The sequence below is a fragment of the Tachysurus fulvidraco genome, chromosome 14 (assembly GCF_022655615.1).
Source record: "Tachysurus fulvidraco isolate hzauxx_2018 chromosome 14, HZAU_PFXX_2.0, whole genome shotgun sequence".
Classification (NCBI taxonomy): domain Eukaryota; kingdom Metazoa; phylum Chordata; class Actinopteri; order Siluriformes; family Bagridae; genus Tachysurus; species Tachysurus fulvidraco.
This window is the reverse complement of record NC_062531.1, coordinates 2574438-2594701: the sequence shown is the minus strand read 5'-3', so window position 1 is coordinate 2594701 and position 20264 is coordinate 2574438. Positions and strand designations below refer to the sequence as shown.

General features: G+C 43.7%; 1 protein-coding gene across 4 annotated transcripts in view; it reads right to left on the bottom strand.

Annotated features, from left to right (window-relative positions):
- The window catches only part of fcho1 (FCH and mu domain containing endocytic adaptor 1), a 40449-nt gene that overhangs the window by 15735 nt on the left and 4450 nt on the right, over positions 1 to 20264 (bottom strand). For 2 of the 4 annotated variants that reach the window (XM_047822932.1, XM_047822933.1), the window contains exons 2-7: positions 14539 to 14593; positions 11523 to 11614; positions 5518 to 5592; positions 3989 to 4130; positions 1582 to 1734; positions 1312 to 1416 (exon numbers count right to left, since the gene is read on the bottom strand). In XM_047822932.1, coding sequence (XP_047678888.1) covers positions 1312 to 1416; positions 1582 to 1734; positions 3989 to 4130; positions 5518 to 5592; positions 11523 to 11614; positions 14539 to 14571 — 600 coding nt within the window. In that variant the 5' untranslated portion in view covers positions 14572 to 14593. Of the gene's footprint in view, positions 1 to 1311; positions 1417 to 1581; positions 1735 to 3988; positions 4131 to 5517; positions 5593 to 11522; positions 11615 to 11764; positions 11868 to 14538; positions 14594 to 20264 lie in introns of those variants that run through there. The other 2 variants (XM_047822934.1, XM_047822935.1) reach the window with 2 other exon arrangements.

Here is a 20264-nt window from a genome sequence, read left to right as displayed (position 1 = left end):
CGATGACGCCTCAGATAGGCACAGGCTCCCTGTGACCTGAGAGGTTCGGTTAAGCGGTAGAATAATCTGTACTCTTCACATTAAAAGTGAAATTATTAACACAACAGTTTAATATTAATGTATTGTTAATATTATAGTCTAATTTTTAACGCTACAGTTGAATATTAACATTAACGTTTATTTGTAATGAAGCCAAATTAAACTGAACGCATTAAGACGTAAAAGAGTTTAATTGACATTACAAAATAAAAGTATTATAAGTATTAAAAGTATTATAGCTTCTGCTGTAGTTTAACGTTGAAGTGTTAAGGTTACAGTTGCATTGTTTACACCACAGCTTAGTTCTTAATATTAGAGTTTTTATTACGTTAACAAATGAACTGTTAACGCCGCAGTTTAATATTAAAGTCTAAATCTTAACCTTACGGCCGATCATTAAAGTATAATTGCTCGTTTTATAGTTTAATTGTTGACATTGCAGTATAACAGTGTAACGTCATAGAGGAAGCGTTAAAACTAGAGTTTTTGTATTACAGATATTTACTGTTAAATAGTTATTACAGTTTAACAATAAATTATATCTATGGTTTAATTTTTAACGCTACAGCTTAACACTTATGGTTAAATTGTTAGCATTGAAGTTTAGCTCTTGATATTAACTGAGGAAAAGTTAATCACTCTCATTCATTCATTCATTTTCTACCGGGCATCGAGGCAGGATACACCCTGGACAGAGTGCCAACCCATCACAGGGCACACACACTCTCATTCACTCACACACTCACACACTATGGACAATTTTCCAGAGATGCCAATCAACCTACCATGCATGTTAGAGACGGGCTTGAGCCAGCTACTAAACGCACCGTCTTCGAGCCACAGATCTTTTAAGGTACATTTTCCCATTGTGATAGCCAGGATGATTTCAATTAAACTAAGCAGTGACTCAGTATGATACAGTATGTTCGGAGTCCGCGCGGGTTTCCGTGAAAGTCCTTCCGACAAGTCTGTATGCTGCCGCGTGGACCTTGTAGTTCTGGAACGTTGTGATACCAGTGTGATACCACCCAGATTCCTCATACAGAACTACAACAGGCGAGGCAAATGAATGGCATTGCCGCCGCGAGTGCATTTAGATCGAAGAACGAATTAATGGACGAGCATATCGATTTAAGACGTGGCTAAATGCTTTTTACGACCTTGTATGGAAAATACGGACATTTTTTTAATGTCTTTTTATGGCCTTAAATTCTTATTGTTAAATTTATGACTTTTTATGACCGCGCGGAAACCCTGTGGAAGCGTACATACCTGTGCAGACTCGCTCATCTTCTGCTCAAAGTCTCCTCCAGCACGGTTAAACTTATCTACAGACGCAGCAAACGACTCAAACACCTTCTTAGACTTTAGCTCAGCCTGAAAGCAACAGACAACAGATAAAAATCTAAATTTCTAAAATCAATAAAATAGTTTTAATTGTAACGTTTTTATATTGATTGATTCTATGGTTTCTAGAAATATGGTACATTAATTAAACTATCCGAATATTAGAATTAAATTGATCCTAGAGCAGCATTTAACCTTCTCCAGCTCCTTCTGAGGAGCTCCTTCTTTGCGTAGCCGTTCCAGGTCTGTACATTTAGCGTGATAGCCCTCTCTGGCCTTCTGTAAGTGTCCGTTCTGTACGTGTAGGGCCTGAATTGCCTCCAGAGTCCCCATCACCTCCTCCTTCGTCTGCGGGAAACATGATCACAGTTAGCTTGCTTTGCGGAAAAAAGCTAGCATGTAAATTAATATTCGCTTAAAAACGTTTCAAACGGTCGATCTAAATCGTACGGCGGGCTGCGAGTCGTACGCTTTGGCATATTGCTTCTCAATAAAAGTCTTTTTTTTTTAGCCATGTTAGCTTCGTAGCTCAAGAAACAGACTTCAGACTGAAAATCCGGTTAATGAAGTATGAAGCGATGAAGAGAAAAGGAACCGTGAAGTTTTTAAAGAAAACTTAACCTTTACAGAACAGCTTTGAGTGGCTTCCATGTCAAAAAAAGAATTAAAATAATTAAATAATGAATATTGGTTTCTACAAAAAAAAGTGGCTTTAGATGTGATAGTAGATCATAAAAGGTCGCTTTAGATGGGTTTATAAAAGGTCGTCTTTAAGAGGTTCGGAAAATAGAAAAAAGTAGTTATTGAGAAGTTATAAAAAGTTGTTTTTACATTGTAAAATAGTTTGTGAGAATTTTGTACAATACAAAAAAAAAATGGCCAATATGATAAAGCAGGGCTCTTGAGTTATGAAGACAGGCAAGAGTGACATTTCCAACCACCCAGCAAAAGTTTCACCAGAGTTTTTGGACCCCTTTATCATGTCTAATGTTGCTCCCATATAAAACAGTTCAGCACAAGTCCAGACATTTTTAGTGTCATGATTGAGGACAATGTCCAGTCCAGAGACGAGCTGTTTCGTGTTGAGGTTTTGTTCAAACCGACCATCGAAAATAACCTCTCTAATGAATATGTTTTTTTTTTTTTCACTGGTTGTTGTGTTAAAGGCGGGGTCTCCGATTTTTGAGAAATGCTTCAGAAAACTGAGTCGGGCCGAAAAATAAACAAAAAAACAAAACAAACGTGTAGCCAATGAGCAGAAAGGGGCGTGTCTTGTCGATATGGGCGGAGAGAGTGTTCAGTGTGCATGTGTGACATTAGCAGAAAGCGGTTTTAACATCGACATGGAGGATAAAAACAAAGAAAGAAAGAGAAGAAAGACTTACGATAAGGACAAGAAGTAGGACGTGTTAATATAGGATCAGCTTTCCAGCGCTGGAGAGAACTGAAGGAGCAGGAAGTCGGCCACATATTCACAGGTTGGAGTTTCCCGAGTCAATAACTCCTGAACTAAACGCTGTTACTACACAAATAACACCTCTTTTCTATCGTAGTAATGTAGAGAGGCAGCTACAACCGCGTTTTGTGTAGTAACAGCGTTTAGCTCAGGAGTTATCGACTCGGGAAACTCCGACCTGTGAATATGTGGCCGACTTTACTTAAGACGCCGAGGCGCTTTTTTCCTTCTCGATAGGTGAGTAACGTTGGTTTTGCTTTGTTACACAGAACTAATATATGCCTTTGTCCTTTACATCATTATGCTTGTGTGGCATTTTTGCTTGTTTGTTTATCTACAATCGTATTGTTCTTCCCTTCAGCTATGATAAAGACACGTTTCTTTCCGTTAGTCGCCTGGGTTACGTATGTATGTGTGGGCGGAGCTATCGATACAGGGGTGGGACCCGTTTGGGTTAGGGGCGTGTTTGTTTCGGTGATTTTATATGTCAACGTTGGCTTTCAAAAATCGGAGACCCTGCCTTTAAATCTTACCCAGATACAATAGTGCTATTTTCTGATTGGCTGTTGTGTAGCCTCTTTTTTTGATTTGACTCGACTAAGAACTGAGACGCGCTTGATTCCTGCCCGTTTCCATAGACACAGCGGTGCGGAATGACACATTTTGGGCGCTGCGGCTTAATAATGTATGATAAATAGTCAAAAAGTTTTTCTGCGTGAGAAATACGATGTGTGGTGGGAGAGCGTGAGAAAAGACCGCAATGTGTGACTGTCACTCTCAATGTGTGACACTTGACATCTCTGAGAAAGTGTTTAGACCAGCAGCTACAATTTAAAACATTTTGGCCCCTAGGAAGCTGTTTATATTACTGGGAGATGACAAAAAGGTAGAATTTAGTGAGGTCTCTAGTCTCTCAGTGCAGATTTATAGGGAGAGCTTTTCCTCTAAAAGAACAAATCAGCTTTGACTGAAAATGTAAATGCTTTTAGTAAGAAAAGCGAGTCTGAGAAAATTAGCATTATGCTAATGAGATCATGCTAATTGGCCCTTCATTAGCATTGGGAAATCCAGCTGTGTTGTATTATAAATCACAGCAGGAGAACATCCGAGTGAACTAGTAGCTGTGTGTCAGAGGTGCTCCGGTACCTTACGGTGAACTTTGACCTGCTCCTCGCTGTACTTGTTGAGGTCACGGATGAGGTCATTCATCTTCCTCATCAGCTCCAAGTGACAGAGGGCGACTTTATCCGATGACATCCGGAAAAGGTCCCACATGGGTGCGAAAGTGCTGTGAGGGGTGAGGATGGTGGGGTGGGGTTTCATGGGGGGGATACAGAGATATTTACACCACCTCAAACTTCCATAGTAAAGCTGGAAATCAAGTGGCAATGACACACGATCCTGATTCAGTAAAACTCACACGCGCCTCACACACAAAACAAATCCCACGTGTCTTCTCTGTAACTCTGTAGCTACGCCAGAGGAGCTTGTTTAAACACACACACTACGGATTATAAAGAGGCGGAGTGATAACTAAAATCCAAACATGACAAAAATTTATATTGTGGTGTCTTGATACAAGACGGTTTCAGAACAATGTTGTCTGTATATTTCCATTTCTGCAAATGAAATTATTTGTCGGTGTTGAACAATAACTGAATGTAATCCGATTGTGTGACCCGATTATACCAATCTTAAAAAGCACAAGAAAAAATATCTGGCAACCCGTGCATTTGTCTCTCTGAAGGGGGTGTGTCAGGTTACTCAGCTCTCTGTAGCCCAAAACCCTGTGTGTGTGTGTGTGTGTGTGTGTGTGTGTGTGTGTGTGTGTGTGTGTGTGTGAGTGTGTGAGAGAGAGAGAGTGGTGTTTGTGTGTGACAGAGAGTGTGGTGTTTCTGTGTGTGTGCGAGAGAGTGTGGTGTGTGTGTGTGCGAGAGAGTGTGGTGTGTGTGTATGTGTGTGTGTGTGTGAGAGAGAGAGAGAGAGAGAGAGAGAGAGAGAGAGAGAGAGAGTGTGTGGTGTGTTTGTACGTGTGTGTGAGAGGGAGTGTGGTGTGTGTGCATGAGAGAGAGAGCGTGTGTGTGTATGTGTGAGAGAGAGAGTGTGGTGTGTTTGTATGTGTGTGTGGTGTGTGTGTGAGAGAGAGTGTGTTGTGTTTGTATGTGTGTGTGGTGTGTGTGTGGTGTGTGTGTGTGTGTTTGTGAGAGAGAGTGTGTGTGGTGTGTGTATGTGTGTGTGTGTGGTGTGTGTGAGAGAGAGTGTGGTGTGTGTGTGTGTGTGTGTGTATGTGAGGGATGTGGTAGCTCAGTGGCTAAGGTGTTGGGTTACTGATCGGAAGGTCATGGGTTCGAACCCCTGGTCCACCAAGCTGCCACTGCTGGGCCCCTGAGCAAGGCCCTTAACCCTCAGTTGCTCAGTTGTAAGTCACTCTGGATAAGGGTGTCTGCTAAATGCCGTAAATGTAAATGTAAATGTGTGTGTGTGTATGTGTGTGTGTGTGTGAATCCTCAGTGGGGGTCCAGTTTACTGTAGAGAAAGGATGATTGATTGGACGGCGCTGCACTTTAGGCCACAGCTGGTATTCGTTCACGTGAACGACCCGAACAGGAAGTAGATCTCAAATAACAAAGTGGCGGAATAAATTGTGACACGATGTCGACGATGAGGTCACTCACCCGAGCGGGCTTCCGTTGCCGGCCATCTTTGCCAGTTTGCTCATGGATTTGGAGTACGTCTCCTCAATGGCAGCCCTGACCAGTAAACACACACACACACACACACACACACACACACACACACACACACACAGAGAGAAATCACATGAACAAGTGCAAATACACATCAGTACATTAAACAGATCTGATTCACTGCCCATCGACATTAGTTGCCTGGGTTACGTATGTATGTGTGGGCGGAGCTATCAATACAGGGGTGGGACCTATTTGGGTTAGGGGCGTGTTTGTTTTGATGATTTCACATGCTGACATTGGCTTTCAAACATCAGAGACCCCACCCTTAATACCAACTAGAACCAGAAGACATGAAAACATCAGTCCTATTTTATCAACACTGCATTGGCTCCAAGGTAAATTTCACATTGATTATAAAATCCTATTACTAACCTATAAGGCACTTAACCGTCTCGTGTGTGTAGTGTTTGGTGAACTGGGATGTCTGGATGCTGTCGCCTGCTTCTGTAAAGCCGCTTTGAGACGACGCGGATTGTTAAAAGCGCTATACGAATAAATTGAATTGAAAATTTTTAAAATAATAAAAGAGGAGGAACTACGGCATCTTTTTTGTTGCTAGCAGCAAACGTAGACTAGGTGAGAAATAAACAAGCGAGTATTCAGTAGGTGAGAGGAAAAAAAAAAAAATCAGCCTTTAATCAGGATGTTGTTCTCGATGATCAGCTGCTAACCGTCACCGACGTCGAGAGATTCGATGCGAGCTTTTCTCCGAGTACAATAGAAACCTGCACTAAAAGTACTAGCTAGCTTAAAATTAACCAGGTAACATAAAGAACGAGTCCAGATAGCCTGAGTTCATGAGGACACGCGTGTCTGTTTCGGTGTTGTAATGTAACGGAGTACAAATACTTCCTTACTGTACGTAAGTAGAAATTTCACGTATCTGTACTTTACTTCGCTATTTAAATTTAGGTCAACTTTCACTTTTACTCCGCTACATTTCCGAGATAAAATGTATACTTTTACTCCGTTATATTTCCACTAAGCATTACGCACGTCCGCACGCTCTACGGAGATGCGCAGGTACGCACAGCGTGCACGCGCAGTCAGAGCTGGAGGCGTTTATCTATAACGTTAATTGGCGGAAAGCCGCAAAGACGGCAACCAGAAGCAGTGAAATGTCACCTTTCTTATTCCCAGAGTTGTAGCACAAACAAAATATTAATGCAAACAATCCATTCAATACTAAATAAAAATAACATTTATTGATTCGGTCTTTGTCTTGTGAATATGTGTTTATTAATGACGTCATTCATTGGACACAGTGTTTGTAGAGAATGCACACACACATGAACTGATCTGATTCAAGACTGACATCATTACATCATGCATAAAATTTTGGTGTCCACTTTTGCCATTTTAAATAATACCTTAACTTTTGGCTTACTATGTAGTCATATAATATATAATATAAAACTCTTCTTGTTTTAAATTCTCACTGAGGGCAAAACCCACTAAAGATGAAACCCTAGAACTGCCCCTGCTCTTATGCCTACCGAAAATCACTGAAATTTTACTTTTTACTTTTACTTCGAATACTTAAGTACATTAAATATCAGAAAATGACTTTTGATACTTAAGTACATTAAATATCAGATACTTTAAGACTTTTACTCGAGTAATATTCTAAAAGGTGACTTTCACTTCTCCCAAAGTCTTTTTCTAGTACGATACTTGTACTTTTACTCAAGTATTGCTTTCTAAAGCACTATTCGGACTGGATTAGTGTTACGTGGGGACGTGGGGGTAATTATTACCAGAGCTTCTCTGTGATTTTAGTCCCGTCCGAATGTTCCATCTCGGTAATCATTACAGACAATGTCAGTAAAGATTACGGCGAATTTTACCTTCTGTAAAAGGTCCGGAAAAATGACCTCAGGTAATACTAATCCCGTCCGAATCGACCCGCTGTAAATATGTACAGTAAAATTCCGTCATTTCCTGTTTAAAAGTAGTTTTTGGCGCATTTTGCAAGCATGGAGGCGCTTGAAACAGGAAGCGACGTCATACGCACATGACGACAAGGAGGTTACCGTGGTGCGTAAAGCGAATTACCCCTCCCACTTCTGCTAGTTTTACTGAGATGTCTTGTCCCGTGCGAATTGGCCAATTAATATTACAGACGTCCTGAGGTAAAATTACATCGCATTACTCCACGTCCCCACGTAAAACTAATCCCGTACGAATAGGGCTTAATACTTTATACAACACTGGTCTGTTTATGCTACATACGGTGATCAATTCGGGATCGAGATTGTTATCCACTTAGCGAGAAAGGTGAATATATAAATAAATAAAATACGTCACATACATATGAACACACAGAACATATAAACAAAGAAAACAAAGACTATAATAAACAGAACCCTTGAACTGTTGTTCTGCTGTTCGTGACAACCTGCAGAAGGTTTTCCTGAGCCAGCGTACAGCAGGATATTTCAGCAGGCAGGATTTTAATCCCACGCTGTAAACCCTGCCGCTGGACGGGAAGCAGAGCGAATGTCATTCTGTGTAACCTGCTAAATCTGACAAAGCGTAAACATTACAGTCTGCTTATAAAACAGCTCCAGGAAAAAAAAAATAACCCGTTTGTCTTTTTAACGGCATGCAAATGTTGCGGTCTGTTGCACGGCAGTGACGAAGGGCCTCGTCTTCAGCGAGCGGAGCGGGTTTTTGATTAGATAAAATAAACATCTCAGCACATTCAGCAGATGGGGAGTGAGCATGAAAACCTTAACACAAGAGACAGCAACATCTAAACTCTGCTGGAGATGCAGCAGTGAAAACAATACAGATTTATGATGTATACAAATACAATGATGTTTACATACAGACGCCACGCCCACTTCAGTGAGAATGACATATATAGAGACCACACCTCCTCCTTTAGTGAGACTGACTACATATAGAGACCACGCCCCTTCAGTGAGACTGACATATACAGAGACCACACCTCCTCCTTTAGTGAGACTGACTACATATAGAGACCACGCCCCTTCACTGAGACTGACATATATAGAGACCACGTCCCTTCAGTGAGACTGACATATATAGAGACCACACCTCCTCCTTTAGTGAGACTGACTACATATAGAGACCACGCCCCTTCAGTGAGACTGACATATATAGAGACCACACCTCCTCCTTTAGTGAGACTGACTACATATAGAGACCACGCCCCTTCAGTGAGACTGACATATATAGAGACCACACCTCCTCCTTTAGTGAGACTGACTACATATAGAGACCACGCCCCTTCAGTGAGACTGACATATATAGAGACCATGTCCCTTCAGTGAGAATGACATATACAGAGACCACACTCCTCCTTTAATGGGACTGACTACATATAGAGACCACGCCCCTTCAGTGAGAATGGCATATAGAGACCACACCTCCTCCTTTAGTGAAACTGATTACATATAGAGACCACGCCCCTTCAGTGAGAATGGCATATAGAGACCACGCCCTTCTATGAGAATGACTTATATCGAGACCACACCACTTCACTGAGAATACCTCTTTTAGTGGGACTGACTACATATATAAACCACGCCCCCTTCAGTGAGAATGACATATACAGAGACCACACCTCCTTTAGTGGGAATGACTACATATAGAGGCCACGCCCCTTCAGTGAGAATGACATATACAGAGACCACACCTCTTGTAGTGGGACTGACTACATATAGAAGCCTCCTTTGTCAGGAGGCGTGGTCCCTGTATATGCCCACTGAAGGGGCGTAGTCTCTATATATGTCAGTCTCACTGAAGGGGCAAGGTCTCTATACATGTCAGTCTCACTGAAGGGGCAAGGTCTCTATACATGTCAGTCTCACTGAAGGGGCATGGTCTCTATATATGTCAGTCTCACTGAAGGGGCATGGTCTCTATACATGTCAGTCTCACTGAAGGGGCATGGTCTCTATATATGTCAGTCTCACTGAAGGGGCATGGTCTCTATACATGTCAGTCTCACTGAAGGGGCAAGGTCTCTATACATGTCAGTCTCACTGAAGGGGCGTAGTCTCTATATATGTCAGTCTCACTGAAGGGGCAAGGTCTCTATACATGTCAGTCTCACTGAAGGGGCGTAGTCTCTATATATGTCAGTCTCACTGAAGGGGCATGGTCTCTATATATGTCAGTCTCACTGAAAGGGTGTGGCCTCTATATGTAGTCAGTCTCACTAAAGGAGAAGTTCATGTGGCTTATTGCCCCCCCCTAACACACCTGAATGCACTGGTGAAGGCTGTAGAAGGCTGAGGTACCAGCTCAGGTGTGTTTGAGCAAGAATAGAATGCAAACACACACACACACACACACACACACACACACACACACACACACACACACACACACACACACACACACACACACACAAAAAAAAGACCTGGATTAATTTTCTGCGGTAAGGGGAGACATGAGCTAGAACACACTCTTCCGCCAGCCTGATCCAATACATGGACTCGAGCCAAATACACACCGATACTCAGAATCAGTGTGTGTGTGTTTGTGTGTGTGTGTGTGTGTGTGTGTGTGGACCCCTAGCTGTGGACAGTAACCTCTTTGTTCAGTGTTACTCCTCACACACCAGTGTGTTTTAACACTTCAGTGTGTGGTGCAAAGCTGTCATTCTTACAAAAAGAGAGAACATTCAGACACTATACACCAACGAGAACACGGTTATGGTTATTGTGTGGTATTTTACTCTTATTATTAATATCCTTAGTAGAGTAGTAATTGTTTTAAATGTACTTGTTAGTAGTAACATTAATATTAAAAATAGAAAAGTTAGTAGTAATACAGTATAATCTGTATTATCTGGAGTACTGGAGCTACAATAATATTAACAGTGTTTATGTAAGCAGTAATAGTGTTAGTGTCAGCAGTAACTGTGTTAATGTGGCTAGTGTCTTAATATCAGCATTAACAGTGTCAGTGTCAGCCGTGACGGCGTCAGTGTCAGCCGTGACGGCGTCAGTGTCAGCCGTGACGGCGTCAGTGTCAGCCGTGACGGCGTCAGTGTCAGCCGTGACGGCGTCAGTGTCAGCCCTGTCGGCGTCAGTGTCAGCCCTGTCGGCGTCAGTGTCAGCCCTGTCGGCGTCAGTGTCAGCCCTGTCGGCGTCAGTGTCAGCCGTGACGGCGTCAGTGTCAGCCGTGACGGCGTCAGTGTCAGCCGTGACGGCGTCAGTGTCAGCCGTGACGGCGTCAGTGTCAGCCGTGACGGCGTCAGTGTCAGCCGTGACGGCGTCAGTGTCAGCCGTGACGGCGTCAGTGTCAGCCGTGACGGCGTCAGTGTCAGAAGTGACAGTGTGAGTATTTATAGTAATAGTGTTAATAGTACAGTAGTATTGATAATAGTGTTAATAGTACAGTAGTATTGATAGTATTAGAAGTACAGTAGAATTAATAGTAATAGTATTAATAGTACAGTAGTATTGATAGTACAGTAGTATTGATAGTAATAGTATTAATAGTACAGTAGTATTAATAGTAATAGTATTAATAGTACAGTAGTATTGATAGTAATAATATTAATAGTACAGTAGTATTAATAGTACAGTAGTATTGATAGTAATAATATTAATAGTACAGTAGTATTAATAGTACAGTAGTATTGATAGTAATAATATTAATAGTACAGTAGTATTAATAGTAATAATATTAATAGTACAGTAGTATTAATAGTACAGTAGTATTGATAGTAATAATATTAATAGTATCACTAGTAAGAGCAAAACTGACTCAGACATAAACAGCTTCTTCATCACTCAGCAGCAACCACACAACTCTCTCACTATCCCTGTTTTCTCTCTCTTTCCATCTGTCTATGCACATGTCGTGCTCTCTCTCTCCCCCTCCCTCCCTCCCTCCCTCCCTCCCTCCCTCCCCACGATGACACCTCCCACGTCTTCTCGCTGTCTCACCTCTCTCTCACAAACTCAGCCAGCTCTTTGGTGGCGATCTGGCCGTGCTTCATGTTGTGGTAGAGAACGTCAAAGCCTGCATTCTTTTCCCCCTGAGGACGGACACACACACACACACACACACACACACACACACACACACACACACACACACACACACACACACAGTATGAGATAAGCAGGTACAAACATGATTCACAAACAGTAAATACACATTAAATCTGAAGATTTTCTCCACAAACCACAGTCTTGTTCTTCAGACCCGATCACATGTGTGGCGTCTACAACAAACTAAAATCAGCTCTAGTCTGTATTTAGTCTGTGCTCCATACATGATTCATGATTCTACGATACACAATAATAATCATTTATCACAATATAGAGGTTCGCTCACAAAATGCTATTGCCAAAAAAAGTATAATAAATAAATAATAGATATTTTACGTATTTCTTATTATATATTCTTCATATTTTCTCATTTCTTTTCATTTGTTTATTATTTAGATCAATTCTAAAAAACAACAACAATTTAGACAATTTAGATAATGTGTGTGTGTGTGTGTGTGTGTGTGTGTGTGTGTGTGTGTGTGTGTGTGTGTGTGTGTGTGGACGTGGCTAAATAATGTCACATCCTGTGGATTAGATTCAGGTTAAAAATAATATCCACTATTATCGACGTCGTCGAGGCGGCGAGAGTGAGACGGAAAAATTAGGAAAATAATCTAGCTTTATCGTATGGCGATAAAAGTTATCTTTACGGTAAATGTTATTTTTTAATAATACAGCTTGAAATAATATAAAAATTTTACTTTTACATATAAAATGTTCATTCTTATTAAAAACAAAAAGAAATAATTGAATAATGATTATTAAATGATTATTTTCAATTTTTAAAAAATCTAATAGATAAATAAATAAATAAACAAACAAATAAATAAAAATCAATAAAATAAATAAAAGCACAAACGTTTTAGCCAAAAATGAAAGGAGAAAAAAAAAAAAGAATATTTGGGTTTTAGTTATTAGAAATAATGTTAACAGGGACGATCGTTACAAACTCTGAGCGACACGAGCAGACGAAGCGGCAGCCTGCTGGTTCTGGACGTTAGATAAGTGACATGTGATGACAGCAGCCGCGATGTTCTGCGTATCCTACGTACATTTAACAGATTTAAAAACCACGTCCACTCTCCAGAACCCTCTTTAATGCTTTCTGCTGTCGCCGCGACCGTCGTCGTGATCGGAGTCTGACGTCAGAGAGAAACAAAAAGAGGAGTGTTTATATCGAGTAACCCTCCGAGGGGTCGCGACCTTTTTAACGCCAAGGTATATTTTTTAATGCAAAGTCACGATGGCTGAATGGCAGTGAAATCCTGGAGTCGAGGACGAGGTTCTGTCAATGTAAAGGTGTCGGTTTCAGTTTGTCCTGGATCGGATTCCAGTCCAACACACACTCACAGGGTATCAGATGTTAGGGGGGAAAATAAAGGCTCAGAAAGCTCGATAAGCCGAGCGTAAATCCTGTGTCTGTTTAAATAGTTCAGGAAAGTACCAGAAACATCAGGTACTGAAAGAGAGAACAGAAGAAGAGCGAGGCAGTGAACTCTCGGGGATGTGTGTGTGTGTGTGTGTGTGTGTGTGTGTGTGTGTGTGTGCACGCGCGCGCGCGTGTGTGTTTGTTTTTAACTGAAGCCTTATTCTAAGAAAGAAAGATGAACCATGTTGCTACACAATAGTGCACATGCATACACACACACACACACACACACACACACACCTGGTCTCTGTAAATGGAGTTTTCATAAATGCGCTCGTTCTAATAAACATCTATTTTTCCTTCATTGTCCACAATTTAATTTCTCTCTCTACTTACCTCACCCCCATCATCACCCCCCCAAGCGCCCCCCCCCCCAAATTCCTAAACCCTACTTTGTTGTAATTAGCGATTAATTAACTGTTCAGGAAAGTATTAAATCTTTACAATTACTTCACTCTGGGGTGCGATTAGGAAACACGATTCTAAAAACCAGAACACGCACACACGCACGCGCACACACACACGCACGCACGCACGCACACACGCACGCACACACACACACACACACACGCACGCACGCACACACGCACGCACACACGCACGCACACACGCACGCACACGCACACACACACACGCACACACACACACGCACGCGTGAACGCACACTCACACTGAAGTGATTTAGAGGGTTGTGTGTGTGTGTGCGCGTGTGTTTCCAATAGTCAGCACATACACACACCCGTGGGATCCAGTGTCATGGGACGTTGCTGTACCAAGACAATTCACATGTATACACATGCGCACACATACACAGGCGCACATTCACACAGGCACACTCGCATGCACGCACACAAACACACACACACACACACAGACACACATAAGCACATGCACGCACGCACACACATACACGCATGCATGCACACACACAGATGCACACACAAATGCACGCACACAGACACATGCATGCACACGCACAGACGCACACATGCATGCACACACGCTTTATTATTATTTTTTATCCTTTTCTTTAATAGCAAAAAGACAAATAAAGAAAGAAAGAGTTTCTAATAAACACACACTTAATTGATCTCAGATGAAATTTAAAACCCAATCCAATATGTTGGGTCATTAGTAGGTGAAGCTTCCTAATGTCAGATATCTGATACATGAACAAGGCTTTCTCTCTCTTTTTGTCTCTTATTCTTTGTCTTACTAACTCTCTCTCTCTCTCTCTCTCTCTCTCTCTCTCTCTCGCTCCCCCCCCCCAGTAAGGTACACACCTGAAATAACTCGGCCAGGTGTGCAGAGACCGCAGAGTGCTCTAGTCCCCGAGGACCAGCTGACACAACTCAGCTCTTTCCACTCGCTCTCTCACACACACACACACACACACACACACACACACACACACACACACACACACACACACACACACACACACACACACAGAGTAAGATAAATGAAACACACACTCACCCAGAAATTGTTCTTGAAGTATGCCGTCTCCATTTCGAGGCTTTTCTACAGAGTTCTGTGGATAAAAAAAACGAGAGTCAAAGCTGCGTGTTAAACAGAATTTACTTACTGCAAGTGTTAAGACGCATTGTGCTTAAGTGTGTGTGTGCGTGCGTAAGTGTGTGTGTGTGTGTGCGTAAATGTGTGTGTGTATGTACGTGTGTGTGTGTGTACGTAAGTGTGTGTGTGTGCGTAAGTACATGTGTGTGTACGTGTGTATATGTGTGTGTTAGTTATAAAAGACACCAAACTCTGTAAAAACTCAGTGGTGTGAGCATCAGTCACCACACACCATGTGCATATATATCCATCTGTCTCTTTCTGTCTGTCTATTTACATCTCTCTCTCGCTCTCTCTCTCTCTCTGTCTCTCTCTCTCACCATCTCTCAACCTCTATCTCTCTCCATCTTACTGTTTTCCTTCCAGAATCTCTTTCTTTATGTCTTCCTCTTGTTCTCTCTCTCTAACTCACTCTCCTTTTCTCCCTCTGTGTCTCCCTCTCTGTGTCTCTCTGTGTGTCTCTATCTCTCTGTGTCTCTATCTCTCTGTGTCTCTCTCTCTGTGTGTCTCTATCTCTCTGTGTCTCTATCTCTCTGTGTGTCTCTCTCTGTGTGTCTCTCTCTGTGTGTCTCTCTCTCTGCGTGTCTCTCTCTGCGTGTCTCTCTCTGCGTGTCTCTCTCTGCGTGTCTCTCTCTGCGTGTCTCTCTCTGCGTGTCTCTCTCTGCGTGTCTCTCTCTGCGTGTCTCTCTCTGCGTGTCTCTCTCTGCGTGTGTCTCTCTGTGTGTGTCTCTCTGTGTGTGTCTCTGTGTTGTAGAATATTGTAATAAGAGTAATCTGGGCCTGGAAAAGATGAAGTAGTACTAATCACACCAACACCAATAATAATAATAATGATGATGATGATGATGACGATGGTGGTGATGATGATGATGATGATGATGATGATGATGAACAGACACGCTGAGCTCGGATCAGATCAGATCGGATCGGAGCAGCAGAGCGAAAGTGAATCTGTAGAACACGCCTGAAGGGGAGAACAAAGCCGAGGTGAAGTGCAGAAGAGAAAAGAGGAACAGAGCGGGTGATCAGGCGGAAACTTTAACTCCCACAGGGGGACAGGATGAGAGGACGAGTGCGACTGGTGACAAGGCAACTCTAACGGGACAAAAATGTCCCTGTGCAGAGGACAGAAAGGCAGCGGGACGCTCAGGGGACCGGATTACAGCGCTACAGGAGGCTGTTTAACAAGTGCCACAAAGCATTGTGGGTACTCTTTATACACACCAACTGAACGCTAATATACTGCAGAGCATTGTGGGTATTCTACTCTACTGATTTAGCTGCCATTGTCTTGGTTGCTATGCTACAGTCTCTATGGTTACACACAGGCTTTTTTTTTTTTTTTTTGCTGAGCATGAATTCTGACTTAATACAGCAGCAGAGAGTCGTCTGTGTGCTGCTGTTCAACTGGAGTGGTCACACACACACACACACACACACTCTCCCTCTATCTACACCTCTCGCCTGTTGTGTATCTCTCTAACGGTCTCTATCTACAGTTCTACCCTGCTGTTTCTCTCTATAACTGCTGTATCACTCCAAGTCTCTCTCTCTCTCTCTCTCTCTCTGTCTGTGTCTCTCTCTCCCTCTCTTCCTGTCTCTCTCTCTGTGTGCGTGTCTCTCTCTCCCTCTCTTCCTGTCTGTCTCTCTCTCTGTGTCTCTCTCTCTGTGTCTCTTCCTGTCTCTCTCTCTGTGTGCGTGTCTCTCTCTCTCTCTCTCTCTCTCTCTCTCTCTCTCTCCCCCCCCCTCTCTCTCTCTCTCTGTCTGTGACTCTCTCTGTGTGTGTGTGTGTCTCTCTCTCTCTCTGTGCGTGTCTCTCTCTCTCTGTGTGTCTCTCTCTTGCTCTGTGTGTGTGTGTGTGTGTGTGTGTGTGTGTATGTGTCTCTCTCTCTTTCTGTGTGTGTGTCTCTCTCTCTCTCTGTGTGTGTGTGTCTCTCTGTGTGTGTGTCTCTCGCCTGTTGTGTATCTCCCTAACGGTCTCCTTCTCTCAGTATTGGTGTATTGCCATTGGTGCGGCCCTTTAGAGCAGTATTAATGGTGTGTAAGTTGAGCTTGAGATCAGACAGAAAACAAAGTTCACCCAATAAAAAAGCAATCATGCAGTAAACTCCTCCCCCAGCAGCCGAGCGCTCGTCCATCACGCCGAGTTACTGCTACTCGCTCACGCAGGGCTTTTTTAAAGTAAGCAAGGGATCCAGAGCTCCTCTTATTCCTCCAGCCCGTGTGTGTGTGTGTGTGTGTGTGTGTGCGGTCACGGAGATGGGCTTTATCAGAGCTGAGATGAAGGAGCGATGGTCAGACGCCATGGTGATGATGCAAACAAACACTGACATGAAGCACATGCAAGAAATAAACGAGGTGCGGGGAAAAGAAATGGAAAGAAGAAGGAAAAAAAAAAGGAAACAGGAGAACTTTCACGGACGAGGTCAACCTTCGTCCCACGCTCTGAAAAAAGCAGGGTGGAGGCGCTTTCTAAAACAGAAGATCTCCTCGAGTCTTTGGGGAAAAAGCTGTAAATGCCAAGGAGAGAGAGAGAGAGAGTGGGAGAGAGAAGAAGAGAGAGGAAGAGAGAGTGGGAGAGAGGGGGAGAGAGAGTGGGAGAGATGGGGACAGAGAGAGAGAGAGAGAGAGAGAGAGAGAGAGAGAGAGAGAGAGAGAGAGAGAGAGAGAGGGAGAGAGAGTGGGAGAGAGGGGGGGAGAGTGGGGGAGAGTGAGAGTAAGAGAGAGGGAGAGAGAGGGAGAGAGTGGGAGGGGGGGAGAGAGAGAGAGAGAGAGAGAGCACAGGAACAGAGACCGTCTGTCAGAACCGGAGTGTTCTGGGTCAGAGCAAGTTAAGATGAGATAATGAGAATTAAATCATACAACAACAACACCAACACCACAAACACCACCAACACCAACACCAACACCACAAACACCACCAACACCAACACCAACGCTAATTTGGGACCCTCTGATACATGCTGAGCATCCTGAGCTGTGAGGACTTCCTGTCTCACTCTTACAACTTCCTGCCGGCTGAAAGCCGAGCAACAATAACTGCCCTATCAGAAGAGATAAGTGTTCATGCAGGTGCCACAGTGTGGGGCCTAAACCTTTACACACCTTCTGTAGAGAGAGAGAGAGAGAGAGAGAGAGAGAGAGAGAGAGAGAGAGAGAGAGAGAGAGAGTGTGTGTGTGTGTGAGAGAGAGAGAGAGAGAGAGAGAGAGAGAGAGAGAGAGAGTGAGAGAGGTGAGAGAGAGTGTGTGTGTGAGAGAGAGTGTGTGTGAGAGAGAGAGGGAGAGAGAGAGACAGACAGAAAGACTCACATACAGATCTCTTTATCTCTGTCTGTCTCTCACTCTTTCATTATCTCTCTGATTTTCTCTTTCTTTCTTTGTCTCTCTTTTTGTGTATCGTTCTTTGTCTTACTAACTCTTTCTCTCTCTATGCCTCTCTCTCTTCTTCTCCTTAACTCACTGTATCTATTTCTCTCTGTCCATCTCTCCCTATTCATTTCTCAGTTTCTTGCCTCTTGTTTCTAACAATCTCTCTCTCTCCCTCTCTCTCTCTCTCTCCCTCTCTCTCTCACACGCTCTCTCTCTCTCGACAGTCTGTCTCTCTCTCTCTCTCTCTCTCTCTCTCTCTCTCTATCTGTTTGTGTCACTTCATCATCATTCACTGGATTACAGATTAGACAAAGGTTTAAACTGCAGCTCCATCAGAGAACCAGTTAAAGTCTCTGAACAAACACAATACAGTGACTTAGGAGAAAGAAACACTGAGCTCTTATTGATACGTACACTCTCATCTCTGCCTCACACACACACACACACACACACACACACACACACACACACACAGTAGGTCATGTGCTTCCTTGACGACCCAGATAACAGACTGACTCGAGGTGCCCGAGTTGGAGACGTTTCCTCTGCACCGCAGAAACGCGACTAAACCACCAGATTTCCTTTAAAAAAAAAACCCAACAGCCGCAAACACAACACACTCAGATCGGAGAGTGACTACTTTTGTCTTGTAGCTGCAAATTTATACATGCTACACTGAGGCAATTCAGGAAACAATGTCAACATCATTTGTCGTTCTCATTCTGACAAACTACAGGACAGAGTTTAAAAAAGTGACTGACAGGTACACAAGCCACGCCTCCTATACTGGGACTAGCAGGTACACAAGCCACGCCTCCTATACTGGGACTAGCAGGTACACAAGCCACGCCTCCTATACTGGGACTAGCAGGTACACAAGCCACGCCTCCTATACTGGGACTAGCAGGTACACAAGCCACGCCTCCTATACTGGGACTAGCAGGTACACAAGCCACGCCTCCTATACTGGGACTAGCAAGTACAGAAGCCACGCCTCCTATACTGGGACTAGCAAGTACAGAAGCCACGCCTCCTATACTGGGACTAGCAGGTACACAAGCCACGCCTCCTATACTGGGACTAGCAAGAACAGAAACCATGTCTCCTTCACTGAGACTGACAGGTACAGAAGCCACACCCTTCCACTGAGACTGACAGGTACACAAGCCACACCCCTTCGCTGAAACTGGCAGGTAGAGATGCCACACCCCTTCACTAGGACTGACAGGTACAGAAGCCACACCTTTTCACTGAGACTGCCAGTTACAGAAGCCACACCCCTTCACTGAGACTGACATTTACAGAAGCCACACCCCTTCACTGAGACACACAGGTACAGAAGCCACACCCCTTCACTGAGACCGCCAGGTACAGATGCCACACCCCTTCACTAGGACTGCCAGTTGCAGAAGCCACACCCTTTCACTGAGACTGCCAGTTGCAGAAGCCACACCCCTTCACTGAGACTGCCAGTTACAGAAGCCACACCCCTTCACGCCAGTTACAGAAGCCACACCCTTTCACCGAGACTGCCAGTTACAGAAGCCACACCCCTTCACTGAGACTGCCAGTTACAGAAGCCACACCCCTTCATGCCAGTTACAGAAGCCACACCCTTTCACTGAGACTGCCAGTTACAGAAGCCACACCCCTTGACTGAGACTGCCAGTTAAAGAAGCCACACCGCTTCACTGAGACTCACAGGTACAGAAGCTACACCACTTCACTGAGACTCACAGGTACAGAAGCCACACCCCTTCACTGAGACTGACAGGTACAGAAGCCACACCCCTTCACTGAGACTGACAGGTACAGAAGCCACACCTCCTTCGACACAGACCAACATACACAATTCATGCCGTCTTCTTTTGAGTCTGACCGTTATTTAGGTAACAAACATAACCACACCTCCAAACGTACACAGGCCACGCCTTCTTCACCGAAAGCGAGAAAGCTGTAGGAGACACAAAGTGGAACTTTACTGAAGAGAAGTTTCTGGGGGGAAAAAAAAACGAACAGCGATGAAACAGAAGCGTCTTCGTCCCAGATCAGTTCAATGGCCTTGTTCTAGTGGAACAGGCTGCGTGGATTATACTTTTGTGCTCAAAAGCACTGAAGCAGCTGCAGCCCCTGTAACCAGGCCCATGGCCACAGAACCTCCATCTGCTGTGTGTGTGTGTGTGTGTGTGTGTGTGTGTGTGTGTGTGTGTGTGTGTGTGAGAGAGTCGTCTGGAAGCTGCTAACTAACCCAAAATCTC